General features: G+C 50.2%; 2 protein-coding genes and 2 pseudogenes across 3 annotated transcripts; 1 reads left to right on the top strand and 3 right to left on the bottom strand.

The window, feature by feature from the left end:
* Positions 1-542: 542 nt before the first annotated feature.
* LOC149331154 (nucleoredoxin-like protein 2) lies at positions 543-27,544 on the top strand. Of its 2 annotated transcripts, none has more exons than XM_089556350.1 (4): positions 543-956; positions 22,879-23,116; positions 23,974-24,059; positions 27,201-27,544. In XM_089556350.1, exons 2-4 carry the CDS (start codon positions 22,928-22,930, stop codon positions 27,343-27,345), a joined length of 420 nt encoding a protein of 139 aa, XP_089412476.1. In that variant the 5' UTR covers positions 543-956; positions 22,879-22,927; the 3' UTR covers positions 27,346-27,544. The 2 variants fall into 2 exon arrangements, with proteins under 2 accessions (XP_089412476.1, XP_089412475.1); XM_089556349.1 differs by having other exon boundaries at positions 23,956-24,059.
* On the bottom strand, positions 3,177-8,618 carry LOC149331157 (uncharacterized). The gene is made up of 2 exons (XM_089555404.1): positions 7,131-8,618; positions 3,177-4,182 (listed from the first exon to the last, which is right to left on the bottom strand). Exons 1-2 carry the CDS (start codon positions 8,088-8,090, stop codon positions 4,141-4,143), a joined length of 1,002 nt encoding a protein of 333 aa, XP_089411530.1. The 5' UTR covers positions 8,091-8,618; the 3' UTR covers positions 3,177-4,140.
* On the bottom strand, positions 9,381-14,697 carry LOC149331156 (uncharacterized; annotated as a pseudogene).
* Positions 14,808-15,349, bottom strand: LOC149331155 (uncharacterized; annotated as a pseudogene).

Below are 27,544 nucleotides of genomic sequence, written 5' to 3'. Positions count from 1 at the left end.
AAGTACAGAGCTACACGTTCTTTTCCAGTGCATGAAAGCACCACAGAGTTCAGGCAAAGCAGTAGCAGTACGTGCTGCACAACGGGCGCGAGAAGCGAACATTTCAGCTGTGTGATGCCTAGAAAAAGAAAGTAATTTAAAATACGTTGTACAGTGTTTCAAATCATCAGAGAGAGTTGAAAACATCACTTCATTAACTATCTTCACCGACCTCATGCCCCATGGAAAGCCCTGGAAAACAAATCTAAGTACGACATATGTCATTGCAGGCAGGTCTGCACAGCACAGGCACCCGCAGGTGTAGTTTCCCTTGATTTTGAGCTCGCTCAAAACAGCGTGTCGTAGTCCACATCGGATTTATATTGTTGCTTATGCGACCAGCAAGAGATGGAAATTTTGGTATCTTTCCACCGCCGGAGCTCGTGCTGCCAAGACACGCACTTTGCCGATGAGGTGGCTAACAATGCGCAGAGCTGCTTGAGAAAAAAAAAAGTTGAACGTCGACGATCGAAACAGAGGTTGTGAGTGAAAAAAAAAAAAAAAAGCTGCGACTTGTCTTCGTCCTTCGTTTTATCACGTGATCACGCACGCACGCGCACATACACACACACACGACCAGACACGACATACCTCCTAGTCCCGCGTGAAGCGAAACCAAAACTTCCACGACAGTTCACGAACGCTAGGCAGCGCTACAGTCGCCGGAAGTGACGTCACTATGTTTATTTGTTTGCAAAGATGGCGTTCTTAGAGCGCGGTGGTGAAAAGTGGACCCGAGTTTTTTCTGCGCTGTGAGCGTATGTCCTCCTTACCTTATTCGGTCCTCGTTGTTTTGCACAGTTTAAAAATGAACGAAGTGCACCAGCCAGCCTGCCAGAAGACATTGGTTTGCAAACAAATGCCGTTCTAAATATGTGATGCCAAGGATCTATGCAAGCAGTGCCGTTGGATGCTGGGTACGCCTTTTCTTGCAGTTTGTCAATTAGCTAGTAGTGTGTAATGTTGGAACATTTGCTCGGTTGCTTGCCGTTCGAGGTGATACTAGGGTTGCAAGTATTTTTAGGGACCACAGTGGCACTGTTGCGAAAGCCGGGGCGTAATGTTGGCAGAGTTACAGCAAGCAGTTATGTGAAGTCACGGCTGCGAAAGTTTACTACATAAACATTTCACAGAGCACTTGCGATCGCGAAACACCCTCCAGCCTTGGGGACTAGCGTTGTCAAATGGTGTACATGGAACTTGTTTACAAACTTGTTTTGTGAAGGCTGGCCAAGTGGAAGCGCATTTATTACATGCAGTTTAACGAAGTAGCTGTGCGAACGCACCCTTTGTTGTGACGCGCTGTTCACAACAGCAACCGCTCTGAACTATCGGTTTGTGGGTTCACTAAGCGAGAGGCTCGGGATTGTGAAACTTGATTCCGAGATCAGTGGGCTGTTTTGTGCAATCTGTAACGAGTAGCCACGCCGGCCGTTTGAGAGCACTGTGGTGAATTTGCGGTCGTCATGTCGGCCCTACGTTAGGCACTCCTTTTAAGCGGAGACGGTGGCACGTTTTTTTTTTTATTTGATGATTTCATAGGTATGTGATTCATGTGTTGCGCAGGTGCCATGATAAGATGAGACAAGAGTGTTTAAATTAAGCCCAGGACAGTTTTTAATATGCTCACATGGAATGGTGGAATTGAAGACTCAACAGTGAAGAAAATAAATAAGTGCTGGCTTCCCACAGTGAGATGCTTTCATGATAACTTTTTATGTTTCTCAAAATGACCTTGACTAACTCCAATCACAAATTATTTCACAGCTACTTCAAAAGCATCTGAATTAGGTGAAACGTTGTAGAACGCCATTGTACCAAGCTATCTCAGGGCAGAAGGAAGACCACAAAAGATGTGGCATAGAATGGTAACTTGGCTATAGGTAAAAGACAATAGAACAAGGGTATGCTGACATCACTTCCTGTGTTGTGCACACTGCCAGTGTGTTAGTTTTCCCTTCACTGATAATTATGAAATTTGGCAGATTCAATTCAAGCAGCTTGACACTTTGTCCTCCAAATTCCAGAATAGTTAGAGCGAAACAAAACTGCGCGAAGAAGACGGGACAAAAGAAAGGCACGAATACACACACACAAAGCGCAGACTCTTGACTGGCACGTTGACAGTGCGATGAGGTTAACATAGGTAGTTGCCGCTTGTCCCTTGTTCATAGGAAGAGTGGTAGAGCCCAGAGTAGAAGAAATGTATCGAAGTAAGACATGATGTTGGGCTAGTCGGTTCATGGTTAGAGCGAAACAAAACTGCGCGAAGAAGACGGGACAAAAGAAAGGCACGAATACACACACACAAAGCGCCAAGAGTCCAGTCAAGAGTCTGCGCTTTGTGTGTGTGTATTCGTGCCTTTCTTTTGTCCCGTCTTCTTCGCGCAGTTTTGTTTCGCTCTAACCATGAACCGACTAGCCCAACATCATGTCTTACTTCCAGAATAGTCTGGACAGATAGTGATCGAACATTTCAAAACAGCTTTTTAAAGTCATCAGCAAATGCCACATACAGTTGACTAACATCATTGCTCATAAGATACAAAACTACTCTTAGTGAGACCCCTTGATGAAACCATAAGGAGGAATTAGCAGTCTTGGAGAGTTGTTTATGCACACTGCTCCGACACTTATTGAGGCAGCGCCTTTGCCATTTAGCAAGTGCACAAGAAACACCAAGTAAACTTAAGGGAAACAAATAGCGCACAAGAGAAGACGGGTCTTCACAGCGCTTGTCTGTATCTCCTCGCTTGTCCCGTCTTCTCTTGTGCGCTATTTGTTTCGCTTAAGTATGACATACCAACATGCCCAAGCCTCATCTCTACCAAGTAAACATTTTGCGCAAAAGCAATCTTAGTTACACAGCCAAATCCTCTCAACCTATCAACAACAGGAAAATGTGGTAACAGTGGCTTCGATTGTACATATTGTAGCGTGCAACACCAAAAAGTACACCAGCGCAGAGACGAAAAGCCTGCGGCGGTCCCTCAGTGGTTCGAACGCGCGCGATAGCCAACTACTTCCTCTTCTAGTGCATGCACTACTTCTGTTTCTTCGAATGCATGCATCACTGCCCCCTTCGTCTGCAGCATCGACACGATGCGACTAGGAGAGAAAAGTCAGGGAAAGGGTACAACACAGCTGCAGTGGACCGCAGTTCAGTCAGGTAGCCGGTCGTGGTAAGGCTTCATGCGAACAACGTGTACGACTTCAGTTCGGTGCGACTGGCGCGATGAACAAGCTGTCGGGGCGGGAGCAACTGCATAAGTCACATCACTGATGCGGCACACTACTTCGTAAGGGCCGAAGTATCGGCGCAGCAGCTTTTCAGAGAGCCCGCGGCGACGAACAGGTATCCAAATCCCCACAAGGTTGCCGGGCGCATAACTGACGAAACGACGCCCAGGGTTGTACCTAGCGGCGTCAGTCTCCTGGGTGGATTCGCAAGCAGGCCAGTTGACGCGCTTCCTCAGCACGCTGAACGAAGGTATCCACGTCGAGGTCAGCGTCAGAGTCGCAGTAAGGGTCGACGGGCAACATAGCATCCAACGGAGTGGTCACCTGGCGACCGAAGACAAGCTGAAAGGGGGTCAGTCGTGTTGTTTCCTGCAGGGCGGTGTTGTACGCAAACGTTACGTACGGCAGAATGGTGTCCCAAGTTCGATGCTTAACGTCCACGTACATTGATAGCATGTCGGCTAGTGTGCGGTTGAGTCGCTCTACCAACCCGTTTGTCTGCGGGTGATACGCCGTAGCACGTCGATGGTTGTGTGCGTCAGAGTCATCACGGACTGGGTTAAGCGGGCCGTGAAAGCAGTTCCGCGGTCAGTAACAACAACGGCGGGTGCTCCATGACGCAAGACAATGTTGTGGACGAAGAACTGCGCCACGTCAGCAGCAGTGCCTTTGGCAAGAGACGTGGTCTCAGCGTACCGTGTGAGGAAGTCAGTCGCAACGACTATCCAACGCTTTCCAGACGAAGACTTCGGAAATGGACCAAGGAGGTCCATGCCCACTTGTTGGAAGGGGGTCTTCTGTGGATCGACGGGGTGAAGAAATCCGGCTGGTTTCAATGGAGGAGTCTTCCGACGTTGGCATTCACGGCATGTTTTTACGTAGGCCCGCACCGATGGGAGTAACCTGGGCCAATAATACTTTTGTCTAATCCGCGTGAGTGTACGGCTGACTCCAAGGTGGCCGGCGGATGGTGCATCATGACAGGCACTCAAGATTTCAGACCGCAGCTGTGATGGTACGACAAGTAGGAACACTTCTTCGCTGCTGGCAAAGTTGCGCTTGTAGAGAACACCAGACCGTAAAGTGAAGGAGTGAAGCCCTCGAAGAAAAACACGCGGAATGGGAGCATCACTGCCTTCGAGGTAATCGATGAGCGGGGCCAACTTCGAGTCCGCCCTCTGAAGCTGCGCCATTTGGGTGGTACTAACAGAGCCCAGGAAAGGAAAATCATCGATGGTTTCTTCAGTATTGATTGGGATAGGCGCGCGCGACAGACAATCCGCATCCTGATGCTTACGGCCAGACTTGTAAACTACTCTTAAGTCGTATTCTTGCAAGCGTAGGCTCCATCTAGCCAAGCGTCCTGAGGGGTCTTTGAGGCTTGCCAGCCAGCATAAGGAGTGGTGGTCGCTTACCACACGGAAGGGTTGTCCGTAGAGGTACGGTCGGAACTTGCAGATGGCCCATATCACTGCAAGACATTCTTTCTCCGTCGTAGAATAATTGGTCTCGGAGCGCGTAAGTGTTCGACTAGCATAACTGATGACCCGTTCTGCACCGTCTTGCCACTGGATCAGTACTGCACCAAGGCCAACATTGCTGGCGTCAGTGTGGATGTCCGTGGCAGCATGCTCGTCGAAATGGCCGAGTATCGGAGTGCTTTGCAGGCGGCTGCGAAGCTCGATAAATGCAGCCTCTTCGTCGGTCCCCCACAGGAAGGGCGTGTCGTCACGGGTCAGTGCGTTCAGCGGTTCCGCGATTTTTGAAAAATCTTGAATAAAGCGCCTATAATAGGAGCACAGGCCCAAAAACCGGCGAACGGCCTTCTTGTCAGTTGGGCGTGGAAAACCTGAGACGGCAGCGGTCTTGTCAGGGTCCAGGCGAACACCTTGTGCGCTGACAACGTGACCGAGAAAGTGGAGTTCCTCAAAGCCAAAATGGCATTTCTCGGCTTTGATGGTGAGTTGCGCGGATTTGAGCGCTTGTAGCACAATGCGCAACCGCTCCAAGTGTTGGTCAAAGGTGGTCGAAAATATAACGACATCGTCCAGGTACACCAAGCAGGACTGCCATTTCAAGCCGGAGAGAACAGTGTCCATCATGCGTTGGAACGTGGCCGGTGCTGAGCACAGACCAAATGGAAGCACTTTAAACTCATAGAGGCCGTCAGGCGTCACGAAAGCAGTCTTCTCCCGGTCTCTCTCGTCCACTTTGATTTGCCAGTAGCCGCTTTTAAGATCTAATGACGAGAAGTATCGGGCATTCCGCAATCGGTCGAGCGCGTCATCTATCCTGGGCAGCGGGTAAACGTACTTTTTGGTCACGTTGTTAAGTTTCTTGTAGTCCACGCAGAAATGCAGAGTATTGTCCTTTATTTTTGACAAGAACCACAGGCGATGCCCACGGACTGGTGGACGGCTGAATGACATCGTCTGCAAGCATCTCGGCAACCTGATTCTGAATGGCTTCTCTCTCCACCGGGGAAACACGATATGGGCGCTGGCAGACGGGTCGCGTAGTCTCATCAGTGATGATACGATGCTTGGCGAGTGGAGTTCGGCCGACCTTCGAGCACGTAGCGAAACAGTCCGCAAAATCTGCCAAGAGGTCCGACAGAAGATCCCTCTGAACCGACGGCAGGGCAGGATTTATTCTGACTGACTCAAGAACGTGATGCCGGCCAGCATACTCCGGAGTGGGTCCTCCCACGGTGCACAAACCTGGAACGTCAGCAACGTCGTGGAGGAAGGCAATAGCCATGCCTTTGGCCAGGTGCTGATATTCGTTGGCAAAGTTAGTCAGGAGGACGTGGGTGCGGCCGTCACGTAGTTGGACGAGACCTCTTGCAACGGCAAGTCCCCGCTTAAGCAGCAGTGGACTATGGCTGTCCGCTAGGCCCTCGTAGTCGTGAAAGAGGTCATTCCGCACGAGTACCAGAACACTGCACCGCGGCGGCACCGTAACGTCGTTCTCGACAATGCGCAGGGCGTTGCTGCAGGGATCGCGGGAGTCAAAGCGCGCCACGGCCTGTTTGGTCGAGAACGTGACACGTGCCTCCTGGAAGTCAATCACAGCGCCGTTCGACTGCAGGAAGTCGATCCCCAGAATCAAGTCTCTGGAACACTCGGGGAGTATGACAAATTCACCAACGTACGTGAAACCACTAATCCCAACTCTAGCCGTGCACTTGCCCACAGGGGAAATTAGGTGGCCACCAGCGGTGCGGATGGGGGTCCCCGTCCACGGTGTCAGAACTTTCTTGAGTTCTGCAGCAAAGGCACGGCTCATAACAGAATAATCAGCACCGGTATTGAGCAGCGCGGTAATCTGAGTACCATCAATTGTCACACGCAAATCGGATGCAGCGTATCTGATTCTGTCGCTGCCTCTCACTGTCGAGGTATCGTCGGCTCGAGGGTCGCACGATGGAGGGTCTTGACACGTCCCGACGTCAGCGGCCTTGCCTCCAGAGGCCGCTGGTGTTAGTTCTCCCGACGCGGACTCGGCGAGCGACGGACAGCAGAGCTACTCTGGCGGCCAGGGCTGGAAGAGCGATAACAGAGAGGCGAAGGCGAACGGGATTCGCGCCTTCCAGAGTAGACAGGGTTCTGGCGTGCCCAGAGATGCTGCGCAATCTCATGCGGTCGTTCGCCGTTCTGAGGGCAAGGTGCGTCGGGATGGAAACCGCGAAGGCCCACTTGGCGGTACGGACATGCACGGTATAGGTGACCGGGCTCCCCACAGTGGTAGCAAAGAGGCCTGCGGTCCGGTGTACGCCACAAATCCGACTTGCGAGGGCGTGGCCCAGCTGTAGCAGATGCGGTTGCGGAATATGCGGCGATGTTACTCACGGGGGTCGTCGGGGCCATACCGTAGCCAGGCACGCTTGCGTGACGTGTGCCGACGTTGCTCACGCCAGGCGTTGGGGTAATGGGACCGTAGCCTGTTGTGCGACGTACAACGGATGCGTACGTGGGTCTGTCATCCAACCGGGACGGCGCTTCGGGGACAGGAGGTGCCTGCGCAGCCTGTCGCACCTCGTCCCTGACGACTTCAGTCAGCGTTGCCAGCGGCGCAGGTGCAACCTGGGGCAGATGGATCCGTTGAAGTTCCTCCCGGACAACTGAGCGAATTAGTTCGCGCAAGGTGTCTGCACTGCCGTCGAGACACGACGAAAAGCCTTCGGGCACCATGCAGTTGATGTCCCGGTTGTACTGGCGGGCCCGTTGTTGCAGCGTCGTCTCCATCGTGGTGGCCTCGGTTAGAAATTCCGCCACCGTGCGGGGTGGGCTGCGCACGAGGCCCGCGAACAGCTCCTGCTTAACCCCACGCATGAGATGGCGCAGCTTCTTCTCCTCGGTCATGTTGGGGTCGGCGCGCTTGAAAAGACGGGCCATGTCTTCGGTGTACATGCGCACGCTTTCGTTTGTGCGCTGATTTCGAGAGTGCAGCGCAGCTTCAGCCTTCTCCCGGCGGTCAGCGTTGGGGAACGTAGCCAGGAGACTCCGGCAGAACGTCTCCCAGGTGGGAAGGGTAGCCTCGTGGTTTTCAAACCACGTCCGAGCAGACTCTTCCAGGGCAAAGTAGACGTTATTGAGCTTGCGCTCGTTGCACCAGCCGTTGTAGCGTGCGACCCGCTCGAAGGTCTCCAGCCAGTCCTCAGCGTCTTCGAACACGTCACCGTGGAAAGATGGCGGTGTTCGCGGTGGGTGGCAAAGGATTGGCGCCAAAGGCCTGGTGTCAGCGGCCATGGAAGTTGGACTCGACGGTAGAGGCTGGATCGGCGGCGGGGTCCTGGTGTCAGTGGCCATGTCAGTTGAACTCGGCGGTCAAGGCTGCGTCGTCCTTGTTGGCGGGGGAAGCGGCCCAAATTCAGGCGACTCTCCGCGGAGACGGCGGCTGGGTCGCTGGTGAACCGGTGTGAGGTCCGTAGTGGCGCTGTACAGAGTGTGCAGGTCGGGAAGCGTACCCAGCACTGCTCCACCAAACTGTAGCGTGCAACGCCAAAAAGAACACCAGCGCAGAGACGAAAAACCTGCGGCGGTCCCTCAGTGGTTCGAACGTGCGCGCGAGATCCAACTAACTTCTTCCTCTTCTAGTGCATGCACTACTTCTGTTTCTTCGAATGCATGCATCAATATGATATAGGGCAGCCGTGCAGCTGTCATAGATCCCACTTGAAGGGCAAATAGCCGTGTTTGTGTTTCCGAGCAGGCTTAAAGCTGAGGCAGTGCACAAAATGTAGAAGAAAGCCTCAAAGCAAAGTTCACCTTACAGTGTTCAACAAAACTTGGCCATGCGATGGGCAGTAAAACTTTACAGTATGAAGGAGGGGAAAGGTGAAAAGTTTAGACTGGCAGCTGCAAGGTTGCAAGTTAAACCAGTTCAACTTCAGCACTGTAACGGAAGACCTGGTGCTTGATTGTGTCATGGCCAGCGGGGAAGTGGTTAAATCAGAGAGGTGGTCGCTGAAGGCTGTCTTAAGGATCTTGAAAACACCGTGTGTCTTTAAAAAGAAACTGGCAAAGCAGTGCAAAAAACCAAAGATATGTTGCAGTGTACAAAAGCCTCTGATGCATTGGAGTCCACCATAGAGTCAGGGAAAATGCCAAGGAATGACAAACATGCACAAGAACACCCAGCAGAATTGCAGACTCAGAGCTGTGGTCACCTTTGGAGTGTTAGAGAGCCATGCTACTCTTTTCAAGCAGAAAAGAGCATAGCTATGACCAAACAGTACAGTTTGCAGCAGTCTGCCGGACTGTTAGAAGACGATCAAAAAATCAAGGCCCCGCTGCGGTGGCTCAGTGGTTATGGCGCTCGGCTGCTGACCCGAAAGACGCGGGTTCGATCCCGGCCGCGGCGGTTGAATTTCTTTGGAGGAGAGATTCTAGAGGCCCGAGTAGTATGCGATGTCAGTGCACGTTAAAGAACCCCCAGGTGGTCGGAATTTCACTATGGCGTCCCTCATAGCCTGAGTTGCTTTGGGACATTAAACCCTACTAAACCATACCAAACCAAAAAATCAAGAATTATGAGAACAGCACACATGAGAACTCGCATCAGATTTTGGAATAGAAAGACTTCAGGATAAGGCCACTGTCAGGGGCACTATGCACCGTACTTTTACTGAATTATTCATGAGCATCAATCGTGTGGTGCAAAATTCCTTCTTAAAATGCATGCGTTTCCAGCTAGCAGCACAAACCTGACATCACAAGCAAGTGCACAGTGTTGCGTGCGGTACATGACACGCCCCTCAAAATCAAGTGTGTTATCAAGAATAGACATGTTGCATTTGATCTTCTCGAGAAATGTCCTCAGTGCAATTTTGCACTTCGGACATTTTCTAGCACATTACTCCGAAGGGAGTGGGGCCTTTTTTTTTGGCCTCTTGGAACAGGGTTGACCTGGTGGGCGTCCAGCTGCCACCCTTTTGGAGCCCCTTGTCAACCCCGGCCGGCGTCTCGCAATGCTTGTAGGCTGCACCCGGATTTGACGTCCCCAGTGCCTCCGTGCTGCTGCGGTTGCCTTGAAGGCAAGCATAAGCCCAGCTGCGTCATTTCCATTGGGCACGCGGTCCAGCTCATGCCCAAGACACTGCAGGGTTTCTAGATATGCAGGGTTGTGCTCATTCATGGCATGCAGGCGGCGCAGCTGGGACTCCAAGCTCTGGTACACATCTTCTCTTTCCTGCATGAAAGGTTGTGAAACTGAATGACTAGATTCTGTCCACTTTGAGCGTTTCGAATGTCCAAAGCTCTGCAGCTATCATCTACCCTATGATGGAAGTTCTAGTAGCAGGCTGGGCTGCAGCAGCTGAGGATTGCCATGTTGGTTTTCTTTCTTTTTATATATTAGCATTCTCATTATTTGCATGCACACTTCTTTGAAATTAGCCGCCGCGGTGGCTCAATGGTTATGGCGTTTGGCTGCTGACCCGAAAGACGTTGGTTCAATTCCAGCTGCGGCAGTCGAATTTCGATGGAGGCGAAATTCTAAGAAGCCCGTGTACTGTGCGATGTCAGTGCACGTTAACGAACCCCACGTAGTCGAAATATCCGGAGCCCTTCACTACGACGTCCCTCATAGCCTGAGTTGATTCGGGACATTAAATCCTCATAAACTAAACTAAACTTGTCTGAAATTGCTACAAGTAGCCAATTATGACCGTGGCACCCTATTGCTATCCTTGCAGTAAGCTCTGAGCTGAATCAGAATATTCATTTGCTGGACATGAAACTTCACTGTAGCAAGGCATACCTCTTCATGCATATGCGGTAAAGACCTGGTCAGTGGAACAATCTGAGTTTAACATTCTTGATATATACGTCCGTTGCAAATGTTCCCAGCATTTACAGACAAAACTGTGGCTCATTTATTCATTCTTGCCTGGTATAGCCTTTCATCTGAATGGAAAGCTGCAGACTTGAATGTGCAACTAACATCGGCAAGGTAATATGTATCGCAGAGAATTCTAGAATTTGTATTTCTACACTTGTGTTACTTTCAGCATGAACTCTAAAAAGTGTCTTTTCTACAAGTTTGCAAATATCAACCAGAAAAAATGTTCATTGTCTTTACCTGCACTGGCATTGCTGAGGAAAGAAGGATTTAGAATGAGAAGGAACTTTACAGGGAATATGCACCTGGGCAAGCTGGGGTTGATCACAGTCTTGCGCAGTAGGTGACAGCTGTCTTGATGTGGAGGGCTGGCAGTCATCTTGCATGTGGCTTGCTTCACAAGCCTGTGGGTTTTCGTAACTGCAGCTTGCCTGGTCGGGCTCTTCTTGAGGCTGCTCTCCTTCCAGGAAGGGCATAAAGAAATCCAGAGGGGGGCACTTGTTGCCTAAGGCCAGCTTGCCCAATTGATGCCTGTCTCCTGTGTTCAGGGGCGGAGCGTTGGGAAACAATCCCCCAAAAGTTTCATGGACAAGCGCCTGGTGCTTGCAAAAAGCACCTTGTTTTCCTGCTGCGCAGCTGCACATTCCAAAATCTGCTGACACTTCATATATTGTGTCTTGGCGTGTGGCACTGGGCACTGCATAGAGGTTGTGGCCTGTTAGTCGTATGGTGTCAGCAGCTCCTGATGGCATCCGGGAAAGGAGCCGTTTGTAAGCCAGGTGATGACTGGCAACACGGCTGTTAGCATGGCGGAGGATGCGGCTCTCGAAGTATCTCTCCCACACCACGGCCACTGCATCCACTAGTACAACGGCGTTGAAGGCCTCTGCTCTGCTGAGCACGATGTCTTTGAGGATACGGATGGTGGCCTCAGAGAAATTATTTGTGTTGTGCCCCCGTGTGGTGATGTTTGCACGGAAAAGGAGCACCCACTCCTCCTCCCTTTTGAGGAATGCCTTCACCCGTTCTACGTAGCCCTGGTGGGATTCAGACCCAAGCCTGGCTTTCGCAGCTTCCAGCTTCTCTTCTGTGTCAGCATACATGACCTGTAGTTGGAGTTTGGAATCCTTTAGTGAGAAATGTGCCAGTGCCTTTCACATACACATATGCACATTTACGCTGTGCCTGTAATTTCGCACAGTCCCCCTCTTTAAAAAAGAACTACGTTTGGACAAAACTTGCCTCCTGGAATGTTGACATTAGTTGCCGTCTCTGGTCCTTGCCAACATGGTTGTGGGCAGCTGTCAGCCAGCGCCACTCTGCCTGGGCTACATGAAAATGGCACAGAAGCTGCCTGGCTGTAGGCCATGTTTCCTGCAGTGCAGTCTTCTCTGCACTGGAGTTGTCTGTCATGAATACGTGTGGTGCCTGCAGCGAGAACAATAGCCGATTTCAGCACACCTATCAAGCCAAGAACAATTGATAGCTTTTAGCGTTTGTTCTTCACGTGACCTGCAAGGATTCATCCTTGGATTTTTGTTTTTTGATTAACAATATTGTGGCTAGCTTTCTTCTAGAAATCTGACTTTACATCATCTGTTGCCAAACATTTGCACATAGTGTGAATCCTGGCGGATATCCGCTACTTTCAGAGGACTGTTATAATGAGGATCACAGACAAGAAAATTCTGCCGCAGTTTAAAGCAGCTCAAATAATATCACTATGCAGAAGTGACAGCGTATGCATACTCTGGACTCTGGCTTACTAGTAGGGGTTGGACTTTTCGGTTGAAACCAAAAAAAAAGAAAAAAGGTCAGTATCCATGACATGGATGCCATGGCTAGCTTGCTGTTAAGTAGAAATAACCCAATCCGCTTGTCGATGGAACTGCATAACCAGGCCTGGGGTTAGGTTTGACATCGGTGACCAGAACCGACAGTGCACTTCCTCACCAGAGCAGAATTTGGCCGCCCTGGTGTAGTACTTGGTCGAAACCTCCTGTATGAATGCACTAGTTAACCCTGTCTCCAGCGGCAGCTCAGCAACTGACCAAGGCAGCGGTCAGGCCTGTGACACAACAGAGGGTGCCAAGAATCTTTTGCTCTGGACAGACCGCCGCTGGAAACTGAACCTGGTGACGCTTAACTCTAGCCTTATCCAGTGAGGCTAGCTTAGCAGTGCTGCTGGAGGAACTAGCAGGCATTAAATGGGATGTCGTGGGGCATAGCGAGGTTAGGACAGATGAGGCATATAGTCCTAAAAGGTGGGCACATACTATGCTATCGTGGATTAGTGGAGATAGCAGAACTAGGTGTGGAGTTCCTTATCAGTCAGAATATAGCTGGCAACATAGAGGAATTTATAGTATTAACAAGAGGGTGGCAGCTATCGTAAATAACCTTAAGTACTAACTGAAGGTGGTACAAACGTATGCACCCGCATTTAGCCATGATGACCAGATCGCTGAAAGCTGCTATGAAGACGAGGAATCTGCAGAGAACGAAATAAAAACACACTGCAGTGTACTGATAGCTGACTTCAATGCCAAGGTAGGAAAGAAGGAGACCACGCAGTAGGCGACTATGGCATAGGTTCTGGGAACAGCAGGGGGAGTTATTGGTAGAGTTTGCAGAGAGGAATAATTTACGGATCATGTTCCTTCTGTAATGAAATAGACTTCATACTGTGCGCTCATCCTGGTATCGTGCAGGATGTGGAAGTTCTCAGAAAGGTGCGTTGTAGCGGCCACAGGATGGTAAGGTCTTGATTTAGCCTATGCTTGAAGAAAGGATGGGAAAAACCAGTGAGACGGAAGCCCATTAACGCGTTAGTGGTAAGAGGGAAAGTAAAGGTCTCACTGCAGAACAGATATTCGGCTATAACCAAGGGCGACGACATTAATGTTCAGGCATTGGACGATAGTCTCACATCTGTCATTGCGTAGTGTTCAGTAGAAGTAGAAGGTAGGATGGTAGACGGCATACTGCCAAGCTCTCTGAGGAGACGGAATATTTGCTTAAGAAACGCTGAAGCATGAAAGCCTCTAACCCCAGGTACGGAATAGAATCAATACGGAATAGCTAATCAATAAGTGCAAGGTAACCGTCCTAAGAAATTTTAATATGGAGAGAATTGAGTGTGCTCTGAAGAATGCAGGTAGCCAGTAATGTGAACATTTCAGCACTTTTGCTTTTATACTGTAGGCCCAAAAAGTTACGTGTTCTTTCTTTCTAGTCTGTACAACAATTTTTTTACCTTTAGAGAAATGGCTGTTCGCATGTTTGTATGACCATTTCAATTTTATGGGAACTGATATCATTCCCTTTCGTGCCAGAGACATGTTAGTAAACAGCAACATTCTGTTCCCCTCTATTCTTCACTCAAACTTGAGCCGTAACTGCACCCTCACTGAGTGCATATGGCGAAGTTATGGGTTTTGTCTAGCACAGTGTTGAAATATCGCTCTTACATTTTTCATTATGGGGTGCTTTCGTGAACAGCCTAGAATTGCATCTCTAACACTGACCTACAACCTCTTGCAATTCTTGGCAGACAACCACATTTTATGGTGGTGAAGTAATGGGGAAGGAAACATGAAGGCATATTTTCTTGAAGTTAGCTTCTGCAATGCACAAATTAAAGGCAGTGTTATTGTTTTTCCGACTTACGGCCTGACCTCCGAAGCAGAAAGGATGAGTGTCTTTTAGAAGTTGAAATGCAGCCACGTAGCCTTCTGTGCTCTGCTCATTGTGAAGTAGCACCGCTATTGGCACAGCACCAGCCATTGTTGCCACCAGCACCACCGTGACGGTGCATTTTGTGCTGTCGCAAGAGGCCGTGGAGTCTATAAAGACTATGTCTCTTGCAGCATCCAGTGCCTGGGCCCGCTTCATGATGGGGGTGACAACTAGAATAGCCCAGCAGGTGGTATTGTCACTCCGGCGCACCGTCACATCAGTGCCTGGAAATTGTGAGAAGCCAAGTGTACACTCACAAGAGATTTCAGGCACATTATATGCACTAAGAGTCTCAGAATCTGGCTCTGTACACTGAAGAACGCCTGCACAGATCATGCTGTGTGATTGTCAAAATACAAGGGTCCAAAATTTTACACAGGTACTGGCCTACATGAAATTGTTGTGGCAGGTTACAGTTACCCACAAGCACAATACTTTTGATAAAATAATGAGACACTATGTTTAGCTACATGCACCCCATGATGAGGGATGTTGTTGTAACAAGTTTTCGCATACCGTTGGCCTTCTCCTCCAGCTTCAGTAATGGATCCATTGTGGTACCGCCAAAGCACGCAGTCCTCCAGACATTGTGCCAGTGCTGCACGGTTCTTGCCAAAGGATTTAAGGCACCGTTGGCCAACAACACTGGTCCATTTTCCTCCAGGCAAAGCTTAGATTCATGCAGCCTGCGTGCTTCGCTAACTGTCATCCCATCACTGAAATATTGCAGGAATGTTTCCCGCGTAGTGCGGGTTCCACGAAGAAGGCGCAGGGCATCTGCTGACTGTGTGCTATGGGTATGCCTGCTATCAATTCTTATGATGGCAACCAAGGGCACATTCCTTCGCAGGTACTCATCATTTCTCCTTGTGGCTTCGGTCTGCTTTTTATCTTGATGTCAAGCCTAGCCATGCACGTGGCATTGCGCCGACTTGACACCTTGTTTCGCTTGTTGTCCTGGCAACGCCAAACCTTGTGGAAGACCATTCTGAAAACCACACAGATGAAACATTGAGCAGGAGTAGTGGCGTTACTACATGCTGTTTAAATTAAATTATACTAGAACAGAATGGTTTTAAGAGCTGCAGTGCAGGCTTACTGCAAAAATGCTGCGCAGTTCTTTGTTCACTTGTCAGCAAACCTAACTGTCCTTCTGTCATGCAGGCTAACAGCACTCTGCATGAAAAGAAGACTTTACATAAATAGTTCATGAAAATGCAAAGTCTGCACAGGAGCAGGTGCATGCTTTCTGAACTGTGGATTTCACTTAAGAATTTTGACCAAAATTGACTGCTAAATTTGATTTACTGTTATTTGAGATGAGCTCTTGCAGTGAGTAGCTGTCTGACATTGATGCACATATTATTTTAATATTATTCTCCCCAGTCAGCCGGCAAAGGCCTACAAAATTATTAGGTAGATTTATATTGTCAACCAGCCTCTCATTATGTGATCTTATCTGAAACTGCCATCTCAGATCATTCAAACTTCTGTTACCTCTGCAGTTAAACACTACAGCTGCCTAGTGTTTACTTTAGCGGTTAATCATGCAGCTTGTGAAAAGGTGAAGGGTTTGCAGAAGTTATGCTTGTTAGTTTGTTTTGCTGAGTGATTTTAGAAGCGTTAATTTTACTCAAAGTGGAGTTGTCGGGTTGATAGCACTGGCAAACATTTTGTCTCACAATTCGTTGCAGTGGAGTGAGTATTTCAACTTCAAGCTGATGCCGAGTCTCACCCTCATTCTTGCCAGACAACTACACGAGTCTGGATGCCGTCGCCTCGTGCTTGTATACTTTACACTCCACTGCAACAAGTTATGAAACGAGGCATAGCTCTATGTTTTATTCAGGTAACCAATAATCAATTTATACTTTTTTTAACGCGGCAGGACCTCGTGTCGGAGAAAATCCATGAAAAGTCCCCAGAGAAGCAGCCCAGGGGGCAGGCGGGCCACCCGGGTCACGTGATCTTGCAGCGTCATCACAACCTGCCCAGCGGATTGTCACACAAGCTCCACTTGTGGCAGAACTTGCCATCACAGCCATGGGGAAAATCATTTTCAGTTCAGCTGGTTTATGGGACAATTCTCAGTTGGAACCAAATGGGTATTGTTCCATAAACCATTTGGAGTGGTAAGATAGCTCCCAAGGATCTATAAATGTTAAGAATTCCCAATTCTGCGCACGGCTAGACCCGGGTTCGAACCCGATCGCGGCGGCCGCGTTTCGATGGAGGCGAAACGCAAAAGGCGCCCGTGTGCAGTGCAATGTCACCGCACGTTAAAGATCTCGAGATGTGAGGTGGTCGAAATTATTGCGCAGCCCTCCACTACGGCGCCTCTGTCTTCCTTCTTTCACTCCCGCCTTTCTCCCTTCCCTCACGGCGTGGTTCAGTTGTCGACCGAGATGTGAGACAATTACTGCGCCATTTCCTCCCCCCCCCCCCCCCCTTTTTTTCATGCATATCCGTTTACCGTTCTTCCCTTTGTCTATTTTAGGCCAGGCGGCTGCGGTAGCTCTGCGCAGCAAAGCGACTTATGCTCGCTAGCTAGTGACGTGTAGTGCACATCCGAGTAGAATGCCTTGAAAATAATTGGAATACAGCGATAAAAACAGTATCGCCTATTCAGCAACGTACCTTTCTCCTGATTTTTGGACCTTCTGGACGATCCAGGACGTGTTTGTCTCGACGCCGTATGCTTCCAGCCATTCGTTGACGGCTGCCTCGTCGACCAGGTTCGCGCGATACACCGCTTCATACTCTTTTGACGCGGGCTCGACTTTTACGACCTCCAGCTCGAGTGGCTGGGGATGCTCGTCCATTTTAACTGCTCTTGTTCAGTTAAAATGAAAGTGCGATGGAAACAAATTCGCGCCGATGATGAACAAGTGCTGTGGCACCACAAGGACGTAGGCGGAGTGGCAACACAAGTGCTCGTACCAACTTGCTAAATTCTCAGCTCTTTTGAACCCAGAAGTACCTAGAAAACGGCCACGAAAGTACAGTGCGCGGGTGGAGGGCAGTGCGGAATGCGTAGGAGGAGGAGGTACAAGAGGAAAGGCAGGGAGGTTAACCAAAGAATAATCGGTTTGCTACCCTACACGGGGGAAGGGGGTGAGGGAAAAAGAAAGAGAAAGGAGGGTAACAGAAAATTGAAGTCACAGCGAAAGTAAGCGTTCGTTAAAGTCACAGCCTGTCATGCAGGCCAGAAGTTCGCAAGAAGCCGAGCAGTGCCCCTTCCCCCTTTCGTCGGGGCCTTTTGTCGGGGCAATCATGAAATAAGATACCACGTAGTACACTGATTTGCTTAACATTTCCTGGTGATAAAATGAGTCATGGTCTTGTCTTTCTGACGTGCCCACTTTCCTCACGACACTGCTGCCATGCGGTGAATCTACCCTACAAGGGCGCATGCCATTATGTGGTGAAGTCCACCTGGTAGGCGTGTAGTTGCGAATTTCTCTGGAAAACAGTGCGCAAGACTGCAGAACATTCTACTGCTTGCATAATCCGACTGGCGACATATCATTTGATCGACATATGCGCACTAAACTTAACGCTTTCCAGTTTTCAGCTCAATCGTGCGTTCAGTTTCTTTTCGCACTGCATGTCAGGCATTCTTCGAAAATGAAGTCTTGTGCAGCTAGCTTCTCAACTCTTATTACCTTAGTGATACTTGGTGGGTATGTTAAGACCGGCGAACACAGGCCTGGGAGGAATTCCAGGAAGACGTGAGTCATGCAACAAAGGTGCGGCGGGGAACAGCGGCGACGGCGTCAGGTGGCCAAGTCTGCCCACGGGTCGCCGGACGGAGTGACGCCGTGAAAGGTCACGCTGTTGATTTTACTTGAAAGGCGACTGCTACATTGACTGAGGTCCTGCGTTTCGGACACCAGGCGGGGGCGTACAAGGCCCCTCCTTCACCTGCTGGGAAACGCAGCGCACTTACTTTCCCAGGGGGCACCGATCTCAACACAGTGCTGAATCGACACGAGAGCCTTCGATGACGTGTCTTTCCCCTTGTCCACCGGCTGGGAAACGGCGTGGCCTTCCTTTCCCACGGAGGTGCTGCACCTGCCAATTCGACACGACAGTGTTCGAGGTCTGCTGGCTTTCCCATCGACCGAGCTGCGGGAGAGTTCAGCACCGCCCCTTGACGTGGGTGGTACCGCCAGTGCCCACAGCTGTCCACCTGACTGGAGAACGTTTTCCGAACTTTATTCCCTAGTCAGAGATCTCAAGAATACGAAGGACATTTAATGGGGTGTTGTTTTGTAACCAACACACTCCCATCTCGACTGTAAATATGTAAAATAAACCTTATGTACAGTTTCCTCCATATCGGAGTTCGACATCGTTCTTCGGAGCTGGGACCTGCGGGGCTGAACGAGTCAGTCAACTCCAGGACCCCTCCGTCTCCAACAGGTGGCTAGTTGGTGCATGTTTCCAGAAAAAGGGTTCAACATGTGCATGTTATAAAAACAGGGTTACACGTTCATTTTCATTGTGCTAAAGCACTACAGAGTTCAGGCGCTGATTGAAGGCAGCAAAAAACTAAATAGTAGCACATCAGACGCGTGATACCCGGAAAAAACAAGCTAACTACTTTAACAGCGTTTATATTCATCAAAGCTTGACATCTCGCTTGGCTATCGGCGCCGACCTCATGCCCCCTAGAAAGCCTGCGGAAAAGAAAAAGTATGTACAGTCGCCGTTAAAAGTAAATGGAAGGCGACTTGGTCAAAAAAAATATTAATTTCTTTAAATCTAAAGCATAATGGTTCATGTTTGTTGGTGGACAGTGCAATTCGCGCAACCACAATTAGTCTACACATATGTATTCAAGGATGCATGAATTAAGGGGGGGGGGGGGTGCAATTATTAAATTTTTCGTTAATATTGCCTTCCATTTACTTTTGACGGCACCTCTACGTATCACTGCATCCACTGGTATACGCTGCACGGACACCAGCGGATGTGGTTTTCCTCTATGCTGAGCCTGAGCTCGCTCGAGCTGCACGCAAAAAGAAAAAAGCTGTGCAATGACGTCGCGCCCACGCCTGCGTAAAGAGAACAACAAAAAAAAAACGCGACGAGAACCCAGGCAGTGCGTGTGAATCGAGTACAAAGGCGCCGCGTTGCACGCAAAGAGGGAAAAAAAAAAGCTGGGCGCACCCTCGCGCAACGACAAAAAAAAAAATGCGACGAGGGCCGAGGCAGTGCGCGTGAATTCGAGTCCCTGCATGAAAACAAAACCGAAACTTCTCTAGAGTCGCTTTGCAAACGCTAGGCGCCGCCAGCGCTGCTTCAGCCGACGGAAGTTGCGTGAGGTCACGTGATAGCACTCCTGGGCGTCGTCTGCTCGAATGCGTGTACAGGATATGTTTTGGCAATACGCCACCCGGCCAGCCTAAGTCATTCAGCGCCAACGTTTCCCCTCTTCTATCCTGTGAGGGCAGGCGAGGCGTCTCGAATCGGGGTAGAAAGGCGGCGAAGGAGCCCTCGGGACCAACAACACCTGCTCAGAACCAAAAGTTGTCAGTTCTGCCAACCGGGCCACAACTTTTTGACGTCACGCTGCTTACAATAGGGAGGGGGTTTCACAGTTCTGCGAAGCTGATGTTTTGCAAAGGCGATTGACATGCGGCCGTTCCAATCCAAGGTTCTTCTGCAGCCAAGGCCAGGCTAGAAAGAGGAGACAGACCTGTGTGCCTCTGCTGCGGGGAGAAAGAGCAGTATTCGAAAGAGCAACTTTTGAGAACGAAAACCGAGACTCCTCTACTCTCTTCCTCGATTTTGTTTTTCACATTCCCTCAAAATGCGGACTGAACTCGACTTCTGTCGGGCTTATGTATCCACGGGACGAATGCCCTGTGTTGGCTGACGCTCTGACAACCGGTGCCGTTGCGCAGTTTCCACAGCTATTCTAGAAGATTTTTTTTTTTTTTTTCAGCGAGAGAGCTACCGGGCGCTCCGTGTTAGAAGGAGCACAGGGAACGCTGTGAGTAGCGAGACAGGAGGCGGCCAGAGATGATTATCCTAGGGCGAAGACACGATCTTGCACCCCTGCCTCGCGCTATGGCTCATCGGTTGAGAAGCGCTGTCTTGAAACGCCGCCATATATTTCGCATCGGCTCCTGGACAATGCAGACCACTGGGAGGCCAGATCTGCGAATTTCCGCTACCTATCGCCGAAATTCACTAATTGTGCAAGGATCGATTCGCCCCAGACCTCAGGGTGAGCACAAAATGTTTTCTTATGCTAGATCAAACACGAAACAGAGCAAACGAAACAGAGCAGCAGAAGCGATTTCAGTTGAAAAGTGACGTGAAAGCAAAAGTCCACTGATTTTGCGGACATTAGCTAGAGGACTACCACGGTGCGTATAGTTTTGACTTTCCGCATTCCCCGGAATGGAGAAGAAATGAGCCTTTTACTATACAAATTTACTGCACAAACAGTGCCAGTACAAAAAGATGGGAGGGGGGGGGGGGGTAGTGCAATATCCACATTCGATCGCTTATTTTCTAGACAGATGCTGCCGCACGTTCACATCCGTGTTCACAAGACAGCAGGGAATTAGAACTGTTCGAATATCACAATTTCGTGCTGATCACTAACGATATCACAAAAGCAGGAACGTTGCCTCGTGTGGCTACAAAATGCAGTTCCAATGAATGGATGGAAATGCTATGCTAAGGCCACAGTAGGGAGAAACTCGACGCGATTGTAATGAGTACTTATTAGCTCTTTCCAGCTATGTCCCGCAGTCTCCAGTCGAAGTTTCACAGCCAGTGTTTCCTTTTAGTTTTTCGAACCTTGGTGGTGGTAGCAGTTTATTTGACAATAAAAAAGTGAACGAAAAGAATTTTGCCGGCTGCGGCCGTAAGCACTTTCGGGATTTTTGTTATCATGCATGGATGCGCGGACGGAAAAAAAGAAAATCAGCATTACTTGCAACGTATCTCAACGTCACAGACTACCTCTCCCAAGCTATTATCGGGAACGGGTGGGAGATGAAGGGGGCTAACACACTGTGATATTGCTTTCTTTTCCTCTCCGCAGCTACTGACCCAACGACTTGAACGCAATATGTTTGTACCATTCTGATATGCCTTATTCTGCCCATTTTCTCTTATTTGCTGTTACCATATCAGCTGTCTCTTAGAATTCTACATAGCACTGGCAGTGTGTGAGTAAACAATAAAAACACTCGCCATGCTTCGAAATCTCGGGTTGATGTTTCACTGCAGGTGTTTTTCCTGGAATTGCGAAATAAACGTTTGCATGGTGAACGGGAATCAATAGCACACAAGCTACGCGCCACGCGCCTTTGACCTCAGAAAAGGCTGTGACAACACACATGGCAACCGCCCTTTGAAACCAAGAGGTCATCTACTGTTCCGCTGCATCCATTTCGACATCATCCATAGTTTTACGAAGGCCATAGCCCATAGATGTCTTGTGGCCCTTTGTTATGGATGCCAGTGGAACCTACGAAGCTTTATTTTGTAATATTGCTTGCCGTGGCTGCCGCTGCTAGTCATCAAAATATTTGTCAGGGTCGCGAGAAAAGAATAACTATAAAACAACGTGTACAACTCTGGAAAAAAATGGAAACAAAATATAATTTCTATAAATGTCAAAGATATAGAGACTTCGTGTTCAGGAAAGTAAAAACAGCGCTAAATTCTACACAAAACACACACAAAGACGGACAGGACGGGCGCTGACTCCAACTGAACATAATGTCACATCAACTAGCCCCGCAAAAGGTCACATTCGAAATAGTGCCTCCTAAAAAAGAATCGCCAGGCACCATGGCAGGGCCGCCAAGGGGTGCGTAGGGGCGAAAGAAGCAGTACGGGTGTGCCAAACACGTTCGAGCGCGGTCGTCATTGTCGTAGCGTTTATCCCCCCTCCGTGACTAACCGCCTCCTTCTGCCACAACGCGAGGGAGAGGAGGTCAAGGTAGCGCAGAGAGGAGGACCAGACCGTCTCGGAGGAGCGCTTTTTCGCTTCCACGGACAAGTGGAGCCGCCCTGGTGGTTGAACTAACGTCTTGTCCAAGATGGCCGCCGTGGTACCCCCGCCTTAACGCTGTCTTGTGACAGCTGCGGCCACCCTATCCTAGCAAACTTATGAATCTCACCCGCCCACCTAACTTTCTGCCGACCCCTGCTACGCTTCTGTACGCCTGGAGTCCACTCCGCTACCCTTAAAGACCAGCGGTTAATCTTGCCTTCGCATTACATGCCCTGCTCAAGCCCATTTCTTCCTCTTGATTTCGACTACGATGTCCTTAACTCGTGTTAAGGACACATCTACACTGATCTACAGAGAGAAGTCACAAAAGAATACACTAAACTGAAACCAAAACCACATATAAAACAACTACCATGTCTCGGCTTTCCCTACCCATTGCCAGTAATGGGCTAGGCTTCGCGCGGTTGCCGCTAAAATAGTGCGTAGCGCTCTTAACAATTGAACGTGGGCATGATTTGCCTTCTGCGCAGCCCAACGTGCCTCGCCTTTCGGCCCACCCTCTGACAGAGTGGGTCGTGGATGGAACTGTTCCGGGGCAAAGTGCTGTTGACGAAGGACGGCACCGGCATCTCGGCCGACGCGGCCCTGCGCAACAAGCGGATCGTCTGCCTCTACTTCTCGGCCCAGTGGTGTCCGCCGTGCTGCTCCTTCACGCCCCTGCTGGCCCAGGCATACCGGGAAGCCAAGCAACTCGGACTCCCTGTCGAGGTACGTGTATGCGCACCCGAAAGCTTAACTGCGCCGCACGTCTTGGGCTCAGGTTGGTAACTTGGTGACAATCAGAGAAAACGACGCAACTAAAGACGAAGATTAGTAAGGTGTGGGTTTGGGCTAGTTTGTAATCCAATCCGTGGCACAAAATGCGCATAAAACGCAAGGACGAGTATAGCGTTATTGGTAAATCACCAGGCCATATGACAAGCGCAGTTATGGTGGCGGCAGAAGTGGTACTCCAGGGGAACAAGTGCTTGAACGCTTCCTCAGAGTCCCGGTCCAATTCGTCTCAAGCGGTCACGATGCATTTGGGTTAGGTCTACATTGCATGTGAACATATAGGCTGCCCTTTTGTGCCTGGACTTGCCGTTCCTCCCCAGTGAATTGTTGTATTAGCAGCGCCACCTGAAGGGTTAGTTTTTGTATCCCTCGTTCAATCTGCAACGAAAGGCAGCTAGGATTGGAGCACCACATACCGCCAAGTTCCTTTCGGCCTGGTAGGCATTCGATGCAAAATCGGCACGGCTTCCATTCAGCGGGTAGCTATACTGGTGCGGGCAAGGACCCGTGAAGATTGAAGGCCAAGTGAATGATCGCTATTGAAACTAGTTAGCTAGTAGCTTGCGCTGATACCCGCCATGTTGCTGGAGCAAAGAGCAATGCACAAGATTGCGCTTATTATCGAGCCGTGCACCACCGTGGTTAGCAATAGTTCAGTGGTCAGCAAGGCGTTAAGAGCAACACCGGTGTAAAAGACACGTGGCTGCTCGGTGGGAATTGGCGTGGTTTCGACGCGGCAGGCAGCCAACGGTAGACTGTTCTCACCAACGCAGGTCCTGTTCCTCTCGCAGAACCGAACAGCGGAGGAAATGCGGGACGACCTGAAGAACCACCACGCAGAATGGCTTTCGCTTCCCTTCGGCGATAATCTGCAGTTGTGAGTGACGCGCTGCTCAATGTTTTTTAATGTAAAATACATCGTTGGTCATGAAACTCGCCCATTGACTGGAGGAAAGTGACGTCACCAGACCGGAAGTTCCGTCACTTCCGGTAAAGGCATAAACCGTTTCTAATGCTATCGTATTACCAACATAACATGTTAGGTTTTTTTCGCACTCATTATTTGTGACTCCGAATATGCACGGGCTAATTAATTAGTGACTGAAGAATGACCATTTTGGCTTACGGACCCGTCGCGGTGACTCAGTGACTAGAGCTCTCGACTACCAATCCATAGGACCCGTTCGACCCCGGCAGCGTCGTCTGCGTTTCGATGGCGGCGAAACGCAAGAGGCGCCCGTGTGCCGTGCGATGCCAGTGCACGTTCAAGATCCCCAGGCGGTCAAAATGATAAGTTTCGTTATCAGGAAATGAGTGGTGCAGTGACTGTCTCACATATCTCGGTGGACACCTCAACCGTGCCGTGAGGGAAAGAAGGAAGATGGGAGTGAAAGAAGATGTGTCGCAGTTAGAATGCTCCGGAATAATCTTGAAAACAGGGACCCCCCCTTTGTTTTTGTGAGGGCCGGCCCTTAAGAGTCGGACCAGTCATAGCTCTCTGTACCAATAAGATCCTTTTATCATCATCATCGGGGACCCAGAACGATTGTTTTTTGCCTGTCTGTGTCTGTTCCTTCTGGCCGGCAGGCCAGGAGTTTGTTTTCTATGAGGCTACCCTTATTGTTTTGGATGGCTCGACTGGCTGCTTGTGAGTCTGATACTACCCAGTAACTGTTTCGTCTTCTGTTGACTTCCGAGATTGCTAGGGCTATCGCCACCTTTTCCGCCGTCCGGATGCATTTGGTTGGTATAGTTACTCCGTATATCTACTGCGGCCGCCTCTCTGCCCTTATACCTCAATGCATCCACGTACCCGCCGCGGTGGCACAGTGGTTACGGCGCTGTCGTGACCGTACTTCTGACCACGTGGGCCCGATCAACCAGCTACCGTGAACATTCATCGAGGCCGACAACCCCGCGACGACCATGGGAAGTGGGAGGCTTGGAATGCCCCTCCGAGCCTCAGCGGATTAGTGTAGCAAGAATGCCAGGGGCCATTGTCAGCAATAACCCCAGCGAAATTCCTTGATCGGAGGTATTGTCCGGGCGACCACAGAGGAGGCTACGGGCCGGCGCCGGTCACGCTGGCGGATAATTGAAGAATTCTGTGGCCCCGACTCGCGTTCTGGGAAATCGGCGGGGAAGCAAGTTTATTCACCTGCTGGAGGACTTCGGGAGATTCCTTTCCCGCAGGGCTGGATGGGGCGGCAACTCCCCCTCTCATCGACCCCGCTGCGAGAGAGAGTGGAAAAGCTCGCACCTGCCCAGCCGTGGGCGGTAACAAGAACGTCCCCTTCGGTCCATCGGATTGGACAGTGCTCGTCGACCATTATTCCCCAGCCAGGGATCTGGGGAAACCGGACGATACTTAACTCGGCCGTGAGTGTGGCCAAGAGAAGCCTGCTAGCTCCAGTCGACTACGGTTGACGAAGACGTTCCCCTTCCACTGAGAGCCATTCTCAGTCCTGCTTTGTAAATAATGTAAATAAGTGTATAAAGTTTTCGTTACCTTCCTCTAAACCCAGTCTCCCATACTCCTCGTCCAATCACCGGTCACCGGCCATGCTACCCGGGTCGCAACAGCGCTCGGCTGTTGATCCGAAAGACGCGGGCTCGATCCCGGCCGCGGCGGCTGAATTTCGATGAAGGCGAAATTCCAGAGGCCCGTGTACTGCGCGATGTCAGTGCACGTTAAAGAACCCCAGGTGGTCGAAATTTCCAGAGCCCTTTACTACGGCGTCCCTCATAGCCTGAGTCGCTTTGAGACGTTAAACCCCCATAAACCAAACCAAACCAAACCAAACCAAAGCATCCACGTACATCACAAACTGGGCCTTTTTTAGATGTTCGTCCAGGATTTTAGCTCTGTGGCATTACTTCAGCCCTCGTGGTTGGCCGGGTCGATACTCCTGAGCAGCGGTCTAACCACGAAGGTGTCTGATTTCTGGAGCGATGTTTGTGGTTTGATCGCTATGGTCTTCTATAGGTTGAGAAGTCTGAGTTTAGTGAGGAGAGTGCGGCCCGTCCTGATCCGTTTAAGTCTCCTGATCTGGGAGTCGAGCAGATAGATTTTTTACGTTCTTCGAAAGCCCAGTAGAATCCCAGACCGTCCAAGTACTTCCTCTCTGAGACGCATGGGGTTAATCTTAACACGATGTTATGAAGCACTTGTGGTAATCTTAACGCCAGTCTAGAGGCCTTTCTAATTAGCGCGTTTATTTTTCCGTTCCGTCATGATTGATATCTGTTACGGGTGGTGGTGGTGTGACACTTTTATTAGAAAATCCTTTCTATTGGGCGTTCAATAGGTCCTGAGCCAAGGCGACGAGGACACGTTGCTGCTTCAGATCTAGGGAGGCGAGCCAGATGAGCCACGGTTGGGGGGGGGGAGGGGGGGGGGAGGGGGGGGGGAGGGGGGGGGGAAGGATAGGCGGGGGACTGGAAGGCAGCGTGGCACTGAGTAAGGCAGTGCTCTATGGCCGCATATGTGTGTGGACAGTTTGGGAACTGAGTTGTGGAAGTGCGCCGGTATAGATGAAGTTTGGCTGGTGTACTTAGAAGATTAAACTGTATTCGGCGAAGAATGCGAGCCACACGGATCGATAAGGATTGGTGTGGTGGCGGTAAATCAGCTAAGTCCAATTTTCGCTGCGTGTAGTATTCGTCGACAGTGTGTTTGTAAGCCCTGACCGCCTGCTCCGTCGGTGGACTCGTCCATGGAATCCCCGGCGCCCGGTGTATAGTATCGCAGGCAAGCTGGTGAGCCAGCTCATTGTTACGGGAGAGGGTAGTTGAGGTGCGGTATGATGGACGCTGTCATTATCCGAATAGCCTCTTTCCTTATCATTATCCGCCTTATTAACGCGGCCGCCACGGTCGGGTTCGAACTCAGTAGGCGAGCGATAGGAAGGAGTTTGTGCATAAAGGTACAAATGTAGCCAGGATATGTGCATCTTATACACGTGTATAAAAACTGGCTCGGGACAGAGTAATGGACGCAAAGTTACTTTGTTCGCAGGACGCTGAAGACTCGCTACAAGGTGGCGGGCATACCAACGCTGGTGGTTCTGAAGGCGGACGGGGCGCTCATCTGCGCCAACGGAAGGCCCGACGTCCAGACCAAAGGCAGCCAGGCCTTCAAGGACTGGCTCACTTGCATATGAACAAACTCGTCAAACAAATGCAACAATTAGCGCGCTTACTTGGGACCAACGCGTTCAACGTGCCCGCGAACATTGCGTAAGGTGTAATGAAATGCGTTGCGTCACCTGTATATCAACAGAGCAGATGTACATGCAATGACGCAACTGGCTGACGCGTTATGTACACCTTGTATTTGGCAAGTATAGTAAACAGCATAAA

The sequence above is a fragment of the Amblyomma mixtum genome, chromosome 8, assembly GCF_055824585.1.
Source record: "Amblyomma mixtum isolate Tamu chromosome 8, ASM5582458v1, whole genome shotgun sequence".
Taxonomy (NCBI): Eukaryota; Metazoa; Arthropoda; class Arachnida; order Ixodida; family Ixodidae; genus Amblyomma; species Amblyomma mixtum.
The sequence above is the reverse complement of the archived record's forward strand: the minus strand, read 5'-3'. Positions and strand labels throughout refer to the sequence as shown.